General features: G+C 41.3%; 1 protein-coding gene across 1 annotated transcript; it reads left to right on the forward strand.

Annotated features, from left to right (window-relative positions):
- The first annotated feature begins 1,786 nt into the window (after positions 1–1,786).
- Positions 1,787–9,992, forward strand: LOC123426728 (nicotinate phosphoribosyltransferase 2-like). Its single transcript, XM_045110602.1, has 15 exons — positions 1,787–2,125; positions 3,720–3,864; positions 4,271–4,390; positions 4,514–4,648; positions 4,747–4,808; positions 4,962–5,037; positions 5,595–5,696; positions 5,770–5,886; positions 6,839–6,897; positions 7,406–7,580; positions 7,964–8,098; positions 8,183–8,281; positions 8,512–8,620; positions 9,468–9,580; positions 9,669–9,992. Exons 1-15 carry the CDS (start codon positions 1,950–1,952, stop codon positions 9,744–9,746), a joined length of 1,701 nt encoding a protein of 566 aa, XP_044966537.1. The 5' UTR covers positions 1,787–1,949; the 3' UTR covers positions 9,747–9,992.
- The last annotated feature ends 12,611 nt before the right edge of the window (positions 9,993–22,603 follow it).

Genomic DNA, 22,603 nt, shown 5'->3' on the forward strand with positions numbered 1-22,603 from the left:
GGATGTATATAGACATATTTTAGAGTATAAATTCACTTATTTTGATTCGTATGTAGACTCCTAATGAAATATCTTAAAAGACTTATATTTAAGAACGGAGGGAGTAGGTTGCAATGTCTCTTTTGTGTATGTGTAGCCAGCCTTCGAGAACAACAACGACTGACTACTCTTTCCTAAATCCAAAAAAAAAAAGTAGAAACGACTGGCTACGTTGGCACGGCCTTTCGATTTAACAACGATTATCATATGCGCCGTCGCCTGTGCCTACGAATTTTCCTCTGCCACTAACCAGGGTCCCGTCGCCGGCGGCGGCGGCCACATGAGATCAGAGTCCGGCGACGGGATCCCGGAAGATTCCCGCATGCCACGCCTGTCTCCACAACAAACGGGCCCGTGCTTCCATTACAGAACAAAAAGGAAGAAACGAATCAAAAACAGAGCCGCCACTCACCAACCGCCACATGTCGTCATGCCCATCCGTGGCCCAAACAAGCCTCTCGCTGCCGCTGGGATCATGTAATTCCAAGGCCCACTGTCATGCAGGAGTAGCCTTCCGGCGAGTATACTTTGCATCGCAAGAGAGCAGCGAGAAAGGCTCTCCAGATTGCGTCCAAAAAGGCATGCGTGGAGTAATCCGGCCAAAAACAGAATGTGCTGGGGGGCGACTTCTACTTTTGCCCTATAGTTACAGGAGAATTCCATTTCAGTCCAAGATGGTACTCCCTTTGTCTTAAATTTTTTGTCTATATATGAATGTATATACTCATATTTTAGTATTTAGATAAATCCATTTCTGGACAAACCTCGGACAAAATTTTTGGAACAGAGGAAGTATATTATTGCGTTATTTGTCTCTGGATGAAATTTCCCAGGATCAAGACACTTTTTTCTTTAGTTGGTGATCAAAACGTTGTTATAGACCAGACTCGTAGGAAAAATACAAGGAGCTTCAAAATGATCAAGTGCCATAGTTTGTGAGAGCTACGAAATTGATTGAGATCTTTTGGGTAATACATTGACAATGACAATGCCAAATGAAAGTTCAAAGGTGAAAGCAACACGTAAGAAGAGTGGAAGATGATCCGTCCTAATTACTTGCGATGTACTTTCTTTTCGTGCATGTATAATGGTACGACCAAAATTCCTATGCTTGAAATTTATCGAAAACACTATTGACTTGATTTTTCTCAGTCTCCTTTGAAATAATTTTTTGTTAGCACGAGTGATCTAAATCCGTCGAAATCAACCTGGGAATAATAAAATGTGAAGGAGCAACATAGCTTGGATGGTTAGTTTCGTATGGTGGAACCAACCTATTAAAGTTTAAGGTCCTAGTTATGACATTGGTGCCCGTATTTTTCTTAATTTATTTCGATCTTTCTGACGATGTTCGTTCACTAAGAGAAGATGTTTCGGTCGACATTAAGAAACAATCTATAGTAAGCTAAGGAAGCGTATTGACAATCCAAGCATATTGTAAGCGTCTTTTTAGAAATCATCAAATGTAGACATTGATGCCTACATTTTTTTAAATTTATTTCAGCCTTTTTAAGGATGTTTGTTCAGTGAATTTTTTTTTTGTTTCTGTCGACATTAAGAAACAGTCTATAGTAAGCTAAGGAAGCGTATTGACAATCCAGCATATTGTAAGCATCCTTTTACAAATCATCAAATGTGATTAAAAAACATAAGCATGCGAGGGCACCATGTGACATTACCAACTTTCAGTGGTACACCTATGAAACTTATCACCCCTATTATAAATACCTTGCCTGCTTCCAGCCAAACTTCCAAATTCCAAATCGGCCCCTGGCGTCTCCTCCTCCTCCTCCTCCTTCCCCTCCCGGCCTCCAATTGTCCTCCTCCCGCCTCCCCTTCCTCCCCTTGAAGCTTCACACGCCTCAGCCCAGAGAACCCTAGCGGAAGCTCTCGCGTTCCAGAGCCCAAGTATGGAGGCGACGGCGCCTAGCGTGGGCGCCGGCGCCAATGGTTCGCTGGCGGCGGCGGCGAGGGCGCAGGTGGGGCCGCCCACGAACCCCATGGCCACGGCGCTGCTCACCGATCAGTACCAGTTCTCCATGGCCTACGCCTACTGGAAGGCCGGCAAGCACGCCGACCACGCCGTGTAAGCACCCCTCGCCTCTGCCTCGTGTCCTCCGCTTCGCGTATCTCTGGTTCGGTCGTGCCGATTGGATTGGATCGACGGGTGGTGTGATCTGGTGCCAGCTGGTGAGTTGGTTGGTTCCGTCCGGGTTATGTTCGGGGGAATGAATTGGCGAGAGGTCTGATTTTTTGGGAGATACTTGGACTGTTGCTGCAATTCTCTCGTTGCCGTGGCGAATAGTTTGGTTTCAATCTATGCGGTAGTTTGGTTTTTGTTCTCGTGCAATTCTGTCATTGCTGTGGTCTGGCATCTTTTTCGTGCCCTCTACGTTATTGGGTAAGACGGCCGCAGCTTTGCGCTTTGATGGTTTATTACCTGGTAGTTGCGTAGTTGGCTAACTGATACTCTGTCTTTGGTTCCCTCTTGCCTGTAGTTTTGATCATCTTCCTTGTCAGTAATAACTGAAACAAAACAAAAATGTTGTATGCTGGTCTTAATATATCTTTTGCGAATATTTATTTTTGTTATTCTTGTTATATGTGTGGCTGCGTAGGCCGGGGCTATCCTCTTTTTCTTTTTAAAATAAAATAAATAACTGAAGTGGCATTTTTTGCTTGCTTCTTGATTGTTCTGCTATGCAGTACTTTGGAAAGCCCTTCTGAATGTGCATTGTTTAGTTAATCCCTTTATGTCAAAATTGTGAGTGCAACCATCGTTTATTGATGGGCTTGCCATTGCTTTCATGTGGGTCCAGATGTTCTTGTGTTAACAAAATTGGACTGGCCTTTCTATTAGGTTCCCCCCCCCCCTCCATTGTTGTTTTAGTATGTGGCACCTCATGTGTGGATTCTAGCATATAGGTACATCAATTTATTATGTCATTGTGGGTTCTCTAGAACTTGCAGTGTTAATCAATATTTTCTAATTGGTGATATGATTTACTCCGGGTGGAGAGGAAACAAATAGATGTGGACATTTGAATGATGTCACATGGTTGAATGAATTAGAATTTTCAGTGTGAACATGAAGTGTATTCTAAATGGTGGTATAATACTCCTTGTGCAGAGGAAACAAATGGATGTGGACATTAATGATGTGACGTGCTTGAATGAACAATGAACTTTGCTACTTACTTGAGTCAACAAAAGAGACTATTGGTTCTTGGGTTTCATATATTTAACTATTCTTGCGAGAGGGGTGGGGGGTGGGGGAGGCGGTGGTATGTTATGCCAATTTTCATTTTTTTTAAAGGGGAAAGTGACTGTTTTCGGACCTGGGGAAGTTACAAGAAGAGAAAAGTCTATGTAATTTTGTCATTGGCAGAATATTCGAGGAGCGAGGTACTTCTGCATATAGCTTTGAACAACATGATAATAAAACTCAGAAGCTACCCAAAGACATATGTAAATTGAGTTAAAAGAGAAAAGTTAGTGAAGACATTTTCTCTGTGTTTGTATGGTCATATATGCCCATGTAGTTTGCTTCATCCCAATGGGCTCACTTGGCATGCTTTGATCTCTGTTGAGTCAATTTCACTTAATATGGACCTACAATGTTAGCTAACAACTCGGACGTACTCAACTGCATGCTGATTTTGTTCCTTTTCATTTTACAGGTTTGACCTGTACTTTAGGAAAAATCCATTTGGTGGAGAGTTTACTGTTTTTGCCGGTCTTGAGGAATGTATAAAATTCATTGCAAACTTTAAGTTCACAGAAGATGAGATTTCTTTCCTGCAGTCAGTCATGCCAATGTGTGAGGTATCATCTGAATGCCATATACATATATTATACTCCCTCCGTCCCAAAATAAGTGTCTCAACTTTATACTAGCTCTAGTATAAATTTGTACTAAGCTCAAGACACTTATTTTAGGACGGAGGGAGTATGCAATATTCTTTCTTTCTTCAAATGGTAAATTGGTCCTGAGATTAGCTGCTAGGTTATGAATAGGCTTTTTGGTTGGTCCTGTGTATAGCCAGGCTGATTCATGGGCTACAAAAAGTCCACCTCAAATACTACATGTAAGAAAGGGTAACTTGAAACTTTGTGTGTGGTTCCTTGTATAAGCTATTCCTCACCCAACTTTTAGTGTGCATATATGTCATGCTCATTCAGTTATTTGATCTGAGAAACACTTATTTACTGATATAATTGTAATTTCTAGGATTCATTCTTTGATTATCTCCGTGGAATTGATTGCTCTGATGTTGAAGTGTACTCCATTCCTGAGGGCTCGGTAGTCTTTCCAAAAGTGCCCTTGATGAGAGTCGAGGGTCCTGTTGCTGTAAGTAGAAAGCCCTAACCAGCTGTTATGTCTAATAATGTCAGTCACAAACTTTAATTCTGAGCATGAACTGAAGTTTGAATTTTTTGCTATAGCAACTTACTCTTGTTATGACATCATCAGGTGGTTCAACTACTTGAGACTCCATTTGTAAATCTGATCAACTATGCCTCTTTGGTAACCACCAATGCTGCACGGCACCGTCATGTTGCTGGAAAGTCAAAGGTTCTAATGGAATTTGGTTTAAGACGAGCACAGGTGTGACTTCTTCTATCCTTTCTGCACCATCAGTTTAGCTTTAATTTTATACAAATACATGTGAAATCTGAAATGTACCTCTGGATTTATGTTTGCAGGGGCCTGATGGCGCAATAAGTGCTTCAAAGTATTGTTTCATGGGAGGCTTTGATGCAACCAGGTGAGTTCTTTCACATCATTGGAAGATCATATATGTCCTCTATCTCCTTGTATCATTTCCCTTCTCTTTTTCTCCTTAGATTTTTTTTTCTCCTGAAAATGTTAGTGTTGCTATAGTGCACCATTGGTTAATTTTGTTCTCTTGTTTTTGCAGTAATGTATTGGCAGGACATCTATTTGGCATACCACTCCGTGGAACACATTCTCATGCTTATGTCAGCTCATATATGGTTAGTAAAATACCATTCCTGTTGTTGATGAACACTATTACATATGCAATAATGTGCTATCATTGGAGCACCTTCCGTGCCTCTGTTCATGATGTAGTTTCATTAGTCAAACAATTCTTCACTACACTGGTTGCTGAGCCCCATGTCGTAGCAGGATTAAAGTTTGAATATTTGTTTTCTCGTCATACTAGCACTCAAATCTTTATTTTCTTACATAACATGCACGTGCATGTCCATATTCATTTTTTTCTAGGATACTAGGTACTTTTTATCATTCTCCTTGCTAGTTTATATTTTTGTGGACAATTGGTGTCTTTGCTTGCTAATTAACATGGTACAATATTTCGAACATACAGATATAAATCATTTTCTGAACATATCAACTCTTCTCTTGTATACACTTATGTGCAATGTCCGCGACATTTGGTACCGCCCCTTGCATTTGCATCTTTAGAACTCATCCTTACATATCTCTGGCATTCTGAAAGTTCTTTTTTCCTGGCATCCATTGTTATTTAGATCGACGACTGATTTGGCAATTGCTTTAAATCTTCCAGAGCCTTGATGAGATCCCAGACAGGACCCTAAGGAACAAAGATGGTTCAAAAATCTGCAAGGATTTTGTTAGTTTAGTGAAAGAATGGCTTTGCAAGATTCAGGTACAATTGCAGAACTTTGTTGTGCAGTTTTTGCTTGTTGCAGCATTCTTATGTTATTTTTTGTTTATGTCAGGTAGCAGATTCATTACGTAATGTATTTGGCGATACAAATCAAAGTGAGCTTGCTGCATTTGCATCATATGCGTTGGCTTTTCCAAGCAGCTTTCTAGCACTGGTGGACACATATGATGTGAGCTGTTAACTTATTGCAGCCTGCAACTTTTTCCCTTGTTCTGCTGTTATTCATGTCTGAATGAGGTCTGAAACTTAGCACATGATAGTTTTTTGCAATGTTCTTCTCAAGCTCCTTTGTTGGTATTTTCTTAAACTACCATGCTCTGTTATACTCCCTCCGTTCCTAAATATAAGACCTTTTAGAGATTGTACTATAAACTACATACGGATGTACATAGACATATTTTAGAGTACAGATTCACTCATTTTACTCCGAATGTAGTCTCCTAGTGAAATCCCTAAAAGGTCTTATATTTTGGAACGGAGGGAGTATCTCTGAGCAGTCTGGCTCTTGTATTTTAAGATGGAAGTTTATCCAACTTAGACATGGTTAGGATGTCAGCGCTGTTATTTGGATTGATTTGTTGCGCCTGAGGTCGCCTGCACCCTTTAGTTCACAAAAATTGAAATTAAAAAAAAATCTGAAAAAAATCCATGTATGTGCATTCGGTATTTAATAGTATGCAAATTTTCGTGAGAAAATATGCTAGTTTGTGTTCAGGAACCTTTTATGTAGGGGATTTATTATTTCTCCACAGGGCATTAGAATGCATGTTTTGGCATCAAAATTGGCGGATACATGCTTCAATACTTCTTGTATATGTTTGTTTTATTTCTAGAATTCTGAGAATGTCGACTTCTTTTAAGCCGGGAGCTCATGCTTCTAAGCTTAGCTCGAAGTTAGGACATCAGCCTGGCTTTACTCCAGGAAGGTGTAGTCAACTCTGTATTGATGTTTGTACAACTTTATCCTTGTTTTTTGTTGTCTAACAAATGATGACCATGCAAGTGCACGTACATGACCTATTCTCCCTCTTCTACCATTTGTATTCTTCACGTGTATATTATTAGCTTATTTATGCTGTCCCTGCATTATCTGGAGCACAATCTCACAATTTTTTTTTCAGGTTATGCGAAGTGGGATTCCAAATTTCTGTGCGGTAGCTCTAGCACTCCATGACTTAGGGTATGTCAAACCTATTCTTGGACACCTATTCCATGTGCATTGGGTTATCAGTACTGGAGGGAAAGGCTGCGTACAAAACAACGAAAGTTGTCGGACCCTGCGCAAGCTGGAGATACGTGCACCGGGCTGCCCTTTAGAGTAGCAAAATTCAGGAAATCCCTTATCCAAGAAATTACCAAAGAAACTAAGTTAATCAGAAACTACATCCCAGTGATATCAAATTTAGGAGTGGTTTAATCTTACAACTTCTTCTTTTTATATGCTTAAGCCCTCCAAAACAAGTTACTGTCAGATTCATGTGTGCTTGCAAAATAATCCATAATATCCCAGTACTCTTGATCCCCTCCTGCTCTGATAATCTAAAGATGACATCTATTTGTTTTGGTCTTTAATGTTTTGTGTTTATATAGTCATGAAAAGTGTTATAAGTCACTTAATCATGTCGTCATTGTTTTGGTAAAAGAAAAGATTGAAACAATCAGTTTGGACAAATATATTTCTTTTGTAGGTACAAGGCATCTGGTATCAGATTAGACTCTGGTGATCTAGCCTATCTGTCAATTGAAACCCGAAAAGTTTTTCATGCAATAGAAAAGGAATTCAATATACCTGGCTTCGGGAAGATGATCATTACTGCTAGCAATGACCTGAATGAGGAAACAATTGATGCTCTGAACAAGCAGGTAAAATGCTGTCTCATTATTGAGTGACTTCACAAGTTCTCTTAGACCGTGTACAATGCATGGTGCTTAGAGAGGTGCTTGTAAAAATAAACTGATTTTTGCTTAAGCAACGGTGCTTGTTTCATAGCAGTGGGTGCCTAATTAAGCATATGTGCTATGCAAATAAGCACCGGTGCTTAAGAAAAAAATGATTTGTTCTCATAAGCACCTCTATCTAAGCACCTTGCATTGTACATAGTACCTTACAGCGAAGTGAGGTGATAATACATCAAGAACTTCGTGTCATGTACTTATGCTGTTATATGCGTCTGTGTGTGCTTCTGTGGCGCTAATGATCATGAACTACATAATTTTTCTTTATTTTATTTTCATCTTCTTTACAGGGTCATGAAGTTGATGCCTTTGGAATCGGAACTTATCTTGTAACGTGTTATTCCCAAGCTGCTCTTGGATGTGTCTTTAAGCTAGTTGAGATCAACAGTAGACCTCGTATCAAACTTTCCGAGGATGTGGCAAAAGTATGTTTACTGTTTATACTTTGAAAAAGATTTGCATAATTTTGCTTTCCTGATACTTAAGGATGGTGTCATGTTATGTTGCAGGTCTCTATTCCATGCAAAAAGCGGTGTTTCAGATTGTATGGAAAAGAAGGCTATCCGTTGGTAGACATCATGATACGTGAAAGTGAACCATCACCAAAGGTAACAATGCACGTGTGTTCTCTATTCAGATGTGAGGTTCTATACCTGTCACACTATTGTCAATCATAATCTACCTTAGAATGGAGTATACTGAGTCGATCCTATATGCCATATGCTTCACATTATTGTCATGCGACTGTTGTCACCTTTCATATCCTTTGTTGACTTCGTCTATAGTGGCTGATTCTTATTTATTTTTAACTGAACTTCACATCTTTGAAATATTCCAGGAAGGAGAGCGAATTCTTTGTCGTCACCCGTTCCTTGAATCCAAGAGGGCTTATGTTGTCCCCCAGCATGTTGAGGAGCTGCTACATTGTTACTGGCCTGGGAGTTCAGGTATGGACCTCTTAGCATTTACAGCGATGAGTTTTCTTCCAAAAACCTTCAAAAGGGCAGGAGCTCTGCAATTCACTATTGAAGAAAGAGCTGCCACTTAATTTTGGGAAAACCGTTACAAATGATGGGTTTCGTAACGGAATCGGACAAACTCACAAAGTCTGCATTCAGATTACCCCATACATAAAACAACAAGGCAACTGCAGTTGGCTTGCCTGCAGCCATGCAGCCAACAACAGGCAACACAAATACGAGGAACAGCCTTGCCACACTTGAGGTCCAACTGGACAACACCACCAGACACACTCCCACTACTCCTAACATGTTCGGATCTAGTTATTTCTTGCAGCAACTTTGTCCACCATGGCTAATTCGGAAAGTGGTTGCCGAACGAGTAATTAGGATCACTATGCGTTGGCTAATTCGGAAAGTGGTTGCTGAACGAGTAATTAGGATGACTATACGATGGGGTTGTTTTGTTGCATAGCAGCCATTCAGATCACGAAATTTGTTAAAAAGAAAGGAGTGGCATGAAAGGCTCACCTGAACCAGTTATCTTGTAATGGCATTTTCTAGTGCTCTGTCGTGTTGATATTTTCCTAGACTTGATGTAGAAAGATCAACTACCTCTTAGTGCTGCGTCCTCCAACCCTGAGTGGTGGAAAGCTAGCTATTTGGATTAGCGCCTGCTTCTTAATGCAAAGACGTGCTTCCATGCACGTTGGAGAAAACGGACACTCAAGCTGGTGATTGTAAAAGTGGAACAAGCCTGTTAAACTGTGGACCGATTAGTATTGTCACAGTGGATTAAACATCAATTATATGTGTGCATCTGTGTTCTGCGCAGATAAACCTAGAGCAGAGCTGCCCCCGCTGGAGAAGATCAGAAGCCGCTGTATGCAACAGCTCGAAAAACTGCGGCCGGATCACATCAGGCGGCTAAATCCGACACCTTACAAGGTTCCAGTTTTTAAATCTTCATTCAATTACATTTGTTTGTCTCTTATCACACAAGAGTTGTAACGTAAATCTTGTTGCATTGACGCAGGTGAGTGTGAGTGCAAAGCTGTATGAGTTCATTCATTACCTATGGCTGAACGAGGCGCCAGTAGGCGAATTACAGTAGATGGCTGCACAAGTTGGAGTCGGACCACATTCTTGCAAGCATAGTAATACGTTATACTACGTCAAAGAAAGTTAGAGCAGTGCTGTTGTACAACATGACGATCCATCAGCTCATAGCCCCATCTCGTAGAATTTTATTTTTGATCTCCAGTTTCCATATGTACAAATTCATTGCCAGTATAAAGGCTGGTGGAATCCTATATGAAGTGTTATGGAATTATTAAAGAATAAGCATCAGTTGGGAGGAGCATGGTTGTTGCTTTGCAGCACACACCGACACATTTGCGAGGCTGAAACTTGAGGCGCACCATGTGTCGGCTCTAGTTTTGATCTTGCTTGGCTTATTTATGTGAGGCTGCCTGGAGATGAATACAAAGGACACACTCAAACAGCTAGCAGAAAAGGACGGGTGATGTGCTTTCCAACTACCGTTGTACTCCGTATTACACAATGTAAGCTCAACAGAGTTGAGTTCGTTGCAAAAAAAGAAGATTGGATTGGTTGGTGATGGTGATCATGATTGTTTTACTAATACTCCCTCCATCTCATAATATAATATCGTTGTGCAAGCTAATTTTATGAATTCTATACGGCATGAGGACAGTGTGGAGTAGTAGATCTCGAGCATCACCATTTCCACTCTTACGCATGGTGGCGTCATGCTGGCTGGTCATCTTTTATGACACTACAAGCTTTCTAGTTTTAAAGCCCACGATTAATTGAAGCTTTAATAGGAATTGGGTCATTCAATTCTTTTATATCCTCTATAAAACTAACCTCCTTAATTTTGAATGGCCCACATTCAATTGTGGTCTCCAATTAAAATTGAGTCATCCAATTTTGACCAGGTCAATAATTTCTTAAGCAGATGGAATTGGGTCACTCATCTATATATGTAAATACATTATGCTCCCTTAGTTTAGAGGCCACTTAATCAAATGAGGTCTTCCATATAAAATATGGCCACTCAATTTTGACTAGGTCAATATTTTTTTAATGAGCCCTCTCATTCTTTTTTTTATTCGTTACACTCTCTAGTTTTGAAGCTCTTCCATTTGATTGACGTACTCGATTTTGGATGTAGTTCATATTTTGACTGGGTTTTTTACAAATCAATCAACAACAATCGACATATAAAAACATATCAACCCCATGCACCCTTTTGGCACCTAGAAAAAAAAGCGCAAACATGTGATGCGTTAACACAAATATAATACATGCAACCACCTATGTAAATGGATCACATAAGTATGGGTTGATTAGTTGAGAACTTGCAATCACACAGCAAAAGGCCCACCAAAAACACCAGATTATAAATAAAAATAAAACACACTTCATCATTTCTCCAACTTGCCAAACGAAATACTTCGTCTGTTTCAAAATATAAGGTGTATTAGTTTTTACAAAAGAAATTTTTATTTAACATTCATCAAGTTCAGAGCCAAAAATACCAACATCCACATATTAAATAAGTAAAATATGAAAATTTATATCATGATGAATCGAATGACACCAATTTGATATTATCGATATTGATATATTTCTCTACAAATTTAATCGAACTTAAAGATGTTTGAATTTTCAAAAAAAAACTAATGCATCTAATATTTTGAAATAGAGGGAGCAAAGACATTATGAAAACCCAATAACATGAATGGCGCAGTTCTCTAATTCAATTCTTTTAACTCATTATGTTCTCTAATTTTGAATCTCTTTCATTCAATTGAGTTATTCAATTTTGGATTTGGTTTACAGTTTTGACCGAGCCAACGATTTTTCAAATCAATCAGCAGCAACCCGCCTATAAAAACATATCAATCCCGCAAATCCTCCCATCATCTAAAAAGAAGAAGCCTCGTCCTTTGATATTGCAGCACTAATGTACAAAAAATTACCCACATAAATATAGGTTGGTTAGCAGATAACACATAATCACACTATAAAAGGCCCACCAAATCAGCACATTATAAATAAAATAAAACACATTCCATCATCTCTCCCACCCGTTCCAAAATATATTTGGGTCTTAGTTTGTTGGAAAGTCAAAAAAAATTTAATCTTTGATCAAGTTGAGAGCAAAAATATCAACATTCACAATATTAAACAAAAAGGGATGGAAATTCATTTCACGATGAATCTGATCATACCAATTTGATATTATGGATTTTAATATATTTCTCTATAACTTTGATCAAACTTAAAAAAATTGTCTTTTCAAAAAAATTGATACATCTAATTTTTGAAAGAGATTGTTTCTTTAAGAAGCCGAACAGCACCAACAACGCACCAAAGCGCGTCCAACCCTTCTAGTGAAGAAGAAACAACAACTCACTATGTAGGAAGGTCAAACTTCATGTACATCTAATGTAACGCGCGCCGCATCCAACGATGGTAGGGAACTTATAACCGGACTGAGCTAATTTGACTCTCTATGCGTTCACGGACTTGTTATCTTTCTTGTCAATGATTTAATGATAATTTTTTAATATTTTTCATGCTAAACACATCAATGACGGTTTCCATGCTGTTACACTCCCTTCACCATACTAACACAAATCATGAATAGCTGAATCCATGGGTGCGTGTCAACTTTCAATTTTTTTGGGGAGTGTCTTTTGTCAACATTTTTTTCTTATTTTTTGTTTGGAACTGGGAATCCCTATTACTAGTCTTGCTCATAAATATGACAAGCGAATAAACTCTCGTCATGAGTAAAACACATTTAGCATGGAAGATATTAACTACCACTACCGCTTCATGAGTTGTACGGGAACACAAAAAGAAAGTATATCTGAATATTTAGAGGCGACACATGCAAATTTACTTGAAATGACAATGAAATACAATGTGTAGGTAGGTATGGAGGATAATTTATGGCATAAACTTGTTTCAAGGATTCAATGCACAAGCATCATTTTCGCTTACTAAAGGAATAGGCTAGGAAAATACTGAGAGGCAACCACTTTAATGAGCACAAAAACACACACATGCATTCTCTAATAGAAATATTATTGAGAAGATATAATCATGGTGGTAACCTACAAACTTGAACACCACCAGGGCTGAATTTGAAATTTATCAAACATGTGTAAACATGTACCAAGCCAATCATCCATCCTTCACTAGGAGATACTTATCACCACAACATGATAGATTCAACTTAAACAAACTAATGCTCATTGCCATTATAATATATCTCCCTTACTTGATTAAATATATGTACCATCATAGTATCACTCTTACTTTAATTGACTACATAGAGATTGCATGTTTACATCTCAACATACATATAATAAACGAAGCACACAACATTCATTTCATTCAATTTTTTTTACTCGGAAGATATAAGTGAAGCACAAGAGTAAACAATAAACTACTCCAAAAGATATAAGTGAATAATAAAGAGTAGTTAAGTAAATAGGTAGCTAAGTGGACTCTCTAAAAATAAAAAATTCAGATCTAATGATCATATCAAACAACAAACAAAACAAAAATATACTCCAAGAATATGCATATCATGTAAAGAATTAAAATATAGTTCCAAGTGAAGTATGCAGATAGTGTTGAAGACGAATGAGGCATCCACATGCTTAAATTCTTGGTTACTCCTAAGATATTACCTTGGGCCGCTTTGGGCATCCTCAAGCTTAGGGTCTTGCCGCTCCTTTTTCTCCTTCTACCGTCATCTCACCCAAAACTTGACATCTTCATTCAAGCAAAACTTAACGAAACTCATGAGATGGGTTAGTATAAAAATAAATCATTCACTTGGGTATTGTCAAGACAAGATTTATAATCGTTCTCAAGTAATTTATGTTGTACTCTATCATTTTCACAATTCACATCACCAAACATATGTCATGGAAACTTTAAAACATGCAAACAAAGAAAACGGAACATAATCTATCAAAAACAGAACTGTACGTAAAGATCTAACTAATTATCATACTTTTGTCACTCACAAAATTCTGAAAACTTAGGACCTTACATACAAATCGTAGTTCAGTATTGTGTAAACATTTCAGCAATTGATCACGTTCAAGTAAAGAGAAATAATTCAATCACTGCATGCAAAAGTTTCTGTTTCTGCACAGAACCTAACAAGCATGCATTTGCAACATCCCAAGGGCTACTTGGCACTTGATTACAAAATATAAAAATCATTAATACTACAATAGCATTAATCATGTCGACACACAAAAATAGTAAGTAAAAATATTGGCTGCATCCCAAGAAATGATTTTTTGTTGCCTTTTAGCGAGGCATTGATATTTTTAGTGATGCACACATAAAAGTAGGAATCAAACATGGAATAGAGCATCATGAATCATATATCTGTTGGGGAACGTAGTAATTTGAAATTTTTCCTACATCACACACGGATCTATTTATGGAGAGACCAACAACGAGCAAAGGGGTAGAACATCTCCATACCTTTGAAGATCGTTAAGAGAAAGCGTTGCTATAACATGGTTGTTGGAGTTGTACTCGCAGTGATTCAGATCGCGGTGGATTCTGATCTATGCGCCGAACAACGGCGCCTCCGTGTTCAACACACGTGCAGCCCAGTGACGTCTCCGATGCCTTGATCCAGCAAGGAGGGAGGAGAGGTTGAGAGAGAGCTCCGGCAACATGACGGCATGGATATGGTGGAGCTGCGTGGTATTTCGACAGGGCTTCGCCAAGCACTACGGAGGATGAGGAGGAGGAGGAGTAGGGCTGCGTCGAGAGAGAGAGAGAAGTTGTGTCTCCAAACAGCCCCAAACCCTCCACTGTATATAGGAGGAGAGGAAGGAGGGTGCCCATCCTTAGGGTTTCCCACCCTAAGGGGTGTGGCAGCGCTAGATGGGCAAGGAGGGCGGCGACCAAGGGTGGAGGCGCCCTAGGGTGGGCCTTGGGCCCAAAGGTGCCCCTTCACGCCTAGGGTTTTGCCCCCTCCACCCCTTGCTGCGCCTTGGGCCTTTAGTGGTGGCACACCAGCACACCTAGGGGCTGGTTCCCATACACTTTTGGCCCATGTACCCCTTAGGGGCTTGTGGCCCTTCCCAGTGGACCCTCAGAACCCTTCCGGTAGTCCCGGTACATTACCGGTGACGCCCAAAACACTTCTGGCGATCAAATCCTCACTTCCTATATATGAATCTTTACCTCCGGATCATTTCAGAACACCTCGTGATGTCCGGGATCTCATCCGAGACTCTGAACAACCTTCGGTAACGACATACACTATTCCCATATAACCCTAGCGTCATCGAACCTTAAGTGTGTAAACCCTACGGGTTTGGGAAGCATGCAGACATGACCGAGACACCTCTCAGGTCAATAACCAATAGCGGGGTCCGGATATCCATGCTGGTTTCCACATGTTCCATGATGATCTCATCGGATGAACCATGATGTCAGGGATTCGACCAATCCCGTATGCAATTCCCTTTGTCTACTGGTATGATACTTGCGTGAGATTCGATTGTCGGTATCCCTATACCTTGTTCGATCTCGTTACCAGCAAGTCTCTTTACTCGTTCCGTGGCACATCATCTTGTGGCTAACTCCTTAGTCACTTTGAGCTCAGTATGATGACGTATTATCGAGTGGGCCCAGAGATACCTCTCCGTCACACGGAGTGACAAATCCTAGTCTCGATTCGTACAACCCAACAAACACTTTCGGAGATACGTGTAGTGCACCTTTATAATCACCCAGTTACGTTGTGACGTTTGATATACCCAAAGCACTCCTACGGTATCCGGGAGTTGCACAATCTCACGGTCTAAGGAAATGATACTTGACATTAGAAAAGCTTTAGCAGACGAACAACACGATCTAGTGCTATGTTTAGGATTGGGTCTTGTCCATCACATCATTCCCCCCTGTTATCAATGACATCCAATGCCCATGATCAGGAAAACCATGATCATCTATTGATCAACGAGCTAGCCAACAAGAGGCCCACTAGGGACACATTGTGATCTATATATTCACACATGCATTACGATTTCCGGTTAATACAATTGTAGCATGAATAATAGACAATTATCATGAACTAGGAAATATAACAATAACCACCTTATTATGGGATCCCTTTATTATTGCCTCTAGGGCATATTTCCGACAGTCTCCCACTTGCACTAGAGTCAATAATCTAGTTACATTGTGATGAATCGAACACCCATAGAGTTCTGGGGTTGATCATGTTTCGCTCGTGGAAGAGGTTTAGTCAACGGATCTGCGACATTCAGATCCGCATGTACTTTACAAATATCTATATCTCCTTCCTAGATGTATCCACGAATGGAGTTGAAGCGACGCTTGATGTGCTTGGTCTTCTTGTGAAACCTGGGCTCCTTTGCAATGGCAATAGCTCCCGTGTTGTCACAGAAAAGAGTCATCGGGCCCGACGCACTGGGAATCACTCCTAGGTCGGTGATGAACTCCTTCATCCAGACTCATTCCTGTGCTGCTTCCGAAGCAGCTATGTACTCCGCTTCACATGTAGATGCCGCCACAACGCTTTGCTTGCAACTGCACCAGCTAACTGCCCCATTATTCAAAATATACACGTATCCGGGTTTGTGACTTGGAGTCACCCGGATCTGCGTTGAAGCTAGCATCAACGTAACCCTTTACGACGAGCTCTTCGGCACCTCCATAAACGAGAAACATATCTTTAGTCCTTTTCAGGTACTTAAGAATGTTCTTGACAGCTATCTAGGGATCCACTCCTAGATCACTCTGATACCTCCCTACCAAACTTATGGCAAGGTTCACATGAGGTATGGTACACATCATGGCATACATAGTAGAGCCTATGGTTGAAGCATAGGGGACGGTACTCATCTTTTCTCTATCTTCTGCCGTGGTCGGGCGTTGAGTCGTACTCAACATCACACCTTGTAATACAGACAAGAACCCCTTCTTAGCCTTATCCATATTGAACTTCTTCAATATCTTGTAAAGGCATGTGCTTTGTGAAAGACCTATGAGGTGTCTCGATCTATCTATATATCTTAATGCCTAATATGTAAGCAGCTTCTCGAAGGTCCTTCATTGAAAAACTCTTATTCAGATAGGACTTTATGCTTTCCAATAGTTCTATATTACTTCCCATCAATAATATGTCATCCACATATAATATGATAAATGCTACAGAGCTCCCACTCACTTTCTTGTAAATACATGCTTCTCCATAAGTTTGTACAAACCCAAACGCTTTGATCACCTCATCAAAGCAAATGTTCCAACTCCGAGATGCTTGCACAAGCCCATACATGGAGCGATGGAGCTTGCATACCTTGTTAGCATTGCTAGGATAGACAAAACCTTCCGGCTGTATCATATACAATTCTTCCTTAAGAAAGCCGTTCAGGAATGCCGTTTTGATGTCCATTTGCCAGATTTCAAAATCATAAAATGCGGCAATTGCTAACATGATTCAGACCGACTTCAACATCGCTATGGGTAAGAAGGTCTCATCGTAGTCAATCCCTTGAACTTGTCGATAACCCTTAGCGACAAGTCGAGCCTTATAGATGGTCACATTACCATCCACGTCAGTCTTCTTCTTAAAGATCCATTTATTTTCTATGGTTCGCGATCATCGGGCAAGTCCACCAAAGTCCATACTTCGTTCTCATACATGGATCCTATCTCGGATTTCATGGCCTCAAGCCATTCGTTGGAATCCGGGCCCGCCATCGCTTCTTCATAGTTCGAAGGTTCACTGTTGTCCAACAACATGATTTCCATGACAGTATTGTCATACCACTCTGGTGCGGAACGTGTCCTTGTGGACCTTCGAGGTTCAAAAGCAACTTGATCTGAAGTTTCATGATCATCATCATTAACTTCTTCTCTAGCCGGTGCAGGCACCTCAGAAACATTTTCTTGTGCTGCGCTACTCTCCGGTTCGAGAGGAGGTACAATTACCTCATCAAGGTCTATTTTCCTCCCACTTACTTCTTCCGAGAGAAACTCTTTCTCTAGAAAGGATCCGTTCTTGGCAACAAATATTTTTCCTTTGGATCTAAGATAGAAGGTGTACCCAGTAGTTTCCTTAGGGTATCCTATGAAGACGCATTTTTCCGCTTTGGGTCCGAGCTTCTCTGGTTGAAGTTTCTTCACATAAGCATCGCAGCCCCAAACTTTCAGAAACGACATCTTAGGTTTCTTGCCAAACCATAATTCATACGGTGTCGTCTTAATGGATTTAGACGGTGCCCTATTTAAAGTTAATGCGGCAGTTTCCAATGCATATCCTCAAAATGATAATGGTAAATCGGTAAGAGACATCATAGATCATACCATATCCAATAAAGTGCGATTACGACATTCAGACACACCGTTACGTTGCGGTGTGCCAGGCGGCATGAGTTGTGAAACAATTCCACATTTCCTTAGGTGCGTGCCAAACTCGTGACTCAATTATTCTCCTCCATGATCAGATCGTAAGAACTTTATTTTCTTGTCATGTTGATTCTCCACCTCACTCTGAAATCTCTTGAACCTTAAAAAGGTTTCATACTTGTGCTTCATTAAGTAAACATACCCATATGTACTTAGATCATCAGTGAGGGTGAGAACATAACGATAGCCACCGTGAGCCTCAACGCTCACTGGACTGCATACATCGGTATGTATTATTTCGAATAAGTTGGGTGCTCGCTCCATTGTTCCAGAGAATGGAGTCTTGGTCATATTGCCCATGAGGCACGGTTCACATGTGTCAAATGATTCAAAATCAAGAGACTCCAAAAGTCCATATGTATGGAGTTTCTTCATGCGCTTGACACCGATATGACCAAGGAGGCAGTGCCACAAGTACGTGGGACTATCATTATCAACCTTACATCTTTTGATACACACTATGAATATGTGTAACATCACGATCGAGATTCATCAAGAATAAACCATTGACCAGCGGGGCATGACCATAACATACCACTCATATAAATAGAACAACCATTATTCTGATATTTAAATGAGTAGGCATCTTGCATCAAGCGAGATCCCGATACAATGTTCATGCTCAAAGCTGGTACTAAATAACAAGTATTTAGGTTTAAAACTAACCCCGAAGGTAGATGTAGAGGTAGCGTGCCGACGGTGATCACATTGACCTTGGAACCATTCCCGACGCGCATCGTCACCTCGTCCTTAGCCAGTCTACGCTTGTTCCGCAGTTCCTGCTTAGAGTTACAAATGTGAGCAAAAGCACCAGTATCAAATACCCAGGAGCTACTACGAGCGCTGGCAAGGTACACATCAATAACAAGTATATCACATATACCTTTGACGTTGCCGACCTTCTTATCCGCTAAGTACTTGGGGCAATTCCGCTTCCAGTGACCGGTTCCCTTGCAATAATAACACTCAGTCTCAGGGTTAGGTACTTTCTTTGGCTTCTTCCTGGCAACTGGTTTACCGGGCGCAGCAACTGCTTTGCCGTCCTTCTTGAAGTTCTTTTTACCTTTGCCTTTCTTGAAACTGCTGGTCTTATTCACCATCAACACTTGATGTTCTTACTTAATTTCTACCTCCGCAGATTTCAGCATTGAGTACAACTCGGGAATGGTCTTTTCCATCCCTTGCATGTTGTAATTCATCACAAAGCCTTTATAGCTAGGTGGAAGCGACTGGAGGATTCTGTCAATGACCGCATCATCCGGAAGTTCAACTCCCAGCTGAGTCAAGCGGTTGTGCAACCCAAACATTCTGAGCATGTGCTCACTAACAGAACTATTCTCCTCCACTTATAGCTAAAGAACTTGTCAGAGACTTCATATCTCTGGACCCAGGATGAGCTTGAAAAACAAGTTTCAGCTCCTCGAACATCTCATATGCTCTGTGTTGCTCAAAACGCCTTTGGAGCCCCGGTTCTAAACTGTAAAGCATGCCGCACTAAACGATAGAGTAGTCATCACTCCGCGACTGCCAGGCGTTCCTAACGTCCTGGGTTGCCGTGGGAACGGGAGGATCACCTAGCAGTGCATTAAGGATATATGCCTTCTTGGAAGCAGTGAGGATGAGTTTTAAGTTACGAGCCCAATCCTCATAGTTGCTCCCATCATCTTTTAGCTTGGTTTTCTCTAGGAACGCGTTGAAGTTGAATGTGACATTTGCGTTTGCCATTGGATCTACAATATTTGTAAAGACAATTTTAGACTAAGTTCATGATAATTAAGTTGATCTAATCAAATTACTGATGAACTCCCACTTAGATAGACATCCCTCTAGTCATCCAAGTGAAACATGATCCACGTCGACTAGCCTATGTCCTATCATCACGTGAGACGGACTAGTCATCAATGGTGAGCATCTCCAAGCTGATCGTATCAACCATACGACTCATGTTCGACCTTTCGGTACATGCTAGGCTCGTTGAGTGTTTTGCGTGTGTAAACTGGCTTACACTCGTTGTATGCGAATGTTAGAATCTATCACACCCGATCATCACGTGGTGCTTCGAGACAACGATCCTTCGCAACAGTGCACACTTAGGGGAGTACATATCTCGAAATTTTAATGAGGGATCATCTTATGTTTGCTACCGTCATCCTAAGAATTAAGATGAAAAACATGATAAACATCACATGCAATCATATATTGACATGATATGGCCAATATCATATTGCTCCTTTGATCTCCATCTCTGGGGAACCATGATCATCATTGTCACCGGCATGACACCATGATCTCCATCATTGTGTCTTCGTGAAGTCGTCACACCAACTATTACTTCTATTACTATAGCTAACGTTTAGCAATAAAGTAATGTAATCACATGGCGTTGCATCTCATACAATAAATTAAGACAACTCCTATGGCTCCTGCCGATTGTCATACTCATCGACATGCAAGTCGTGAATCCTATTACAAGAACATGATCAATCTCATACATCACATCCTTTTGGCCATATCACATCACATAGCATACCCTACAAAAACAAGTTAGACGTCCTCTAATTGTTGTTCCAAGTTTTACATGGCTGATTAGGGTTTGTACCAAGAACGCTTCTTACCTATGTGATAGCCACAACGTTGATATGCCAATGCTATTTACCCTTCATAAGGACCCTCTTCATCGAATCCGATCCGACTAAAGTGGGAGAGACAAACACCCGCTAGCCACCTTATGCAGCAAATGCATGTCGGTCGGTGGAACCAGTCTCACGTAAGAGTACGTGTAAAGTCGGTCTGGGCCGCTTGATCCCATGATGCCGCCGAATCGAGATAATACTAGTAATGGCAAGCAATTGACAAAATCATCGCCCACAACTTTTGTGTTCTACTCGTGTATAGAATCTATGCATAGAACCTTGGCTCATATGCCACTGTTGGGGAACATAGTAATTTCAAAAATTTCCTACGTCACACAAGGATCTATCTATGGAGAGACCGGCAACGAGCAAAGGGGTAGTGCATCTTCATACCTTTGAAGATCGCTAAGCGGAAGCATTGCTAGAACGCGGTTGATGGATTCATACTCGCAGCGATTCAGATCGTGGTGGATTCTAATCCATGCGCCGAACAACGGCGCCTCCGCGTTCAACACACGTGCAACCCGGTGACATCTCCAACCCCTTGATCCAACAAGGAGGGAGGATAGGTTGAGGGAGAGCTCCGGCAGCACGATGGCGTGGTGGCGGTGGAGCTGCGTGGTATTCCGACACAACTTCGCCAAGCACTACGGAGGACGAGGAGGAGGAGGAGTAGGGCTGCGCCGAGAGAGAGAGAAGTTGTGTCTCCAAACAGCCCCAAACCTTCCACTATATATAGGAGGATAGGGAGGAGGGTGTCCACCCTTTGGGTTTCCCACCCTAAGGGGTGCAGCATCCCTAGATGGGCAAGGAGGGCGGCAGCCAAAGGGTGGAGGCGCCCTAGGGTGGGCCTTGGGCCCAAAGGTGCCCCTGCACGCCTAGGTTTTTGCCCCCTCCACCCCTTGTTGCGCCTTGGGACTTTAGTGGTGGCGCACTAGCTCACCTAGGGGATGGTTCCCATCCACTTTTGGCCCATGTGCCCCTTTAGGGCTTGTGGCCCTTCCCGGTGGACCCTCGGAATCCTTTCGGTGGTCCCGGTACATTACCGGTGATGCCCGAAACACTTCCGGCGATCAAATCCTCACTTCCTATATATGAATCTTTACCTCCGAACCATTTCGAAACTCCTCCTGGCATCCGGGATCTCATCCGGGACTCCGAACAACCTTTGGTAACCACGTACACTATTGCCATATAACCCTAGTGTCATCGAACCTTAGGTGTGTAGACCCTACGGGTTCGGGAAGCATGCAGACATGACCGAGACACCTCTCCGGTCAACAACCAATAGTGGGGTCTATATATCCATGTTGGTTCCCACATTTTCCATGATGATCTCATCGGATGAACCATGATGTCGGAGATTCGGTCAATTCCGTATGCAATTCCATTTTGTCTACCGGTATGATACTTGCCCGATATTCGATCATCGGTATCCCTATACCTTGTTCAATCTTGTTATGAGCAAGGCTCTTTACTCGTTCCATAGCACATCATCCCGTGGCTAACTCCTTAGTCACTTTGAGCTCAGTATGATGACGTATTACAGAGTGGGACCAGAGATACCTCTCCGTCACACGGAGTGACAAATCCCAGTCTCGATTCGTACAACCCAACAGACACTTTCGGAGATACCTGTAGTGCACCTTTATAATCACCCATTTATGTTGTGAAGTTTGATACACCCAAATCACTCCTACGGTATCTGGGAGTTGCACAATCTCATGGTCTAAGAAAATGATACTTGACATTAGAAAAGCTTTAGCAGAGGAACAACACGATCTAGTGCTATGCTTAGGATTGGGTCTTGTCCATCACATCA

The sequence above is a fragment of the Hordeum vulgare genome, chromosome 2H, assembly GCF_904849725.1.
Source record: "Hordeum vulgare subsp. vulgare chromosome 2H, MorexV3_pseudomolecules_assembly, whole genome shotgun sequence".
NCBI classification, from domain to species: domain Eukaryota; kingdom Viridiplantae; phylum Streptophyta; class Magnoliopsida; order Poales; family Poaceae; genus Hordeum; species Hordeum vulgare.

Excerpts from the sequence above, each read along its gene's own strand:
- LOC123426728 (XM_045110602.1), top strand. The coding sequence starts at position 1,950 with ATGGAGGCGACGGCGCCTAGCGTGGGCGCCGGCGCCAATGGTTCGCTG. Across the intron at positions 3,865-4,270 it reads CAGTCATGCCAATGTGTGAG|GATTCATTCTTTGATTATCT; the intron begins GTATCATCTGAA and ends TGTAATTTCTAG. Across the intron at positions 5,887-6,838 it reads CACTGGTGGACACATATGAT|GTTATGCGAAGTGGGATTCC; the intron begins GTGAGCTGTTAA and ends TTTTTTTTTCAG.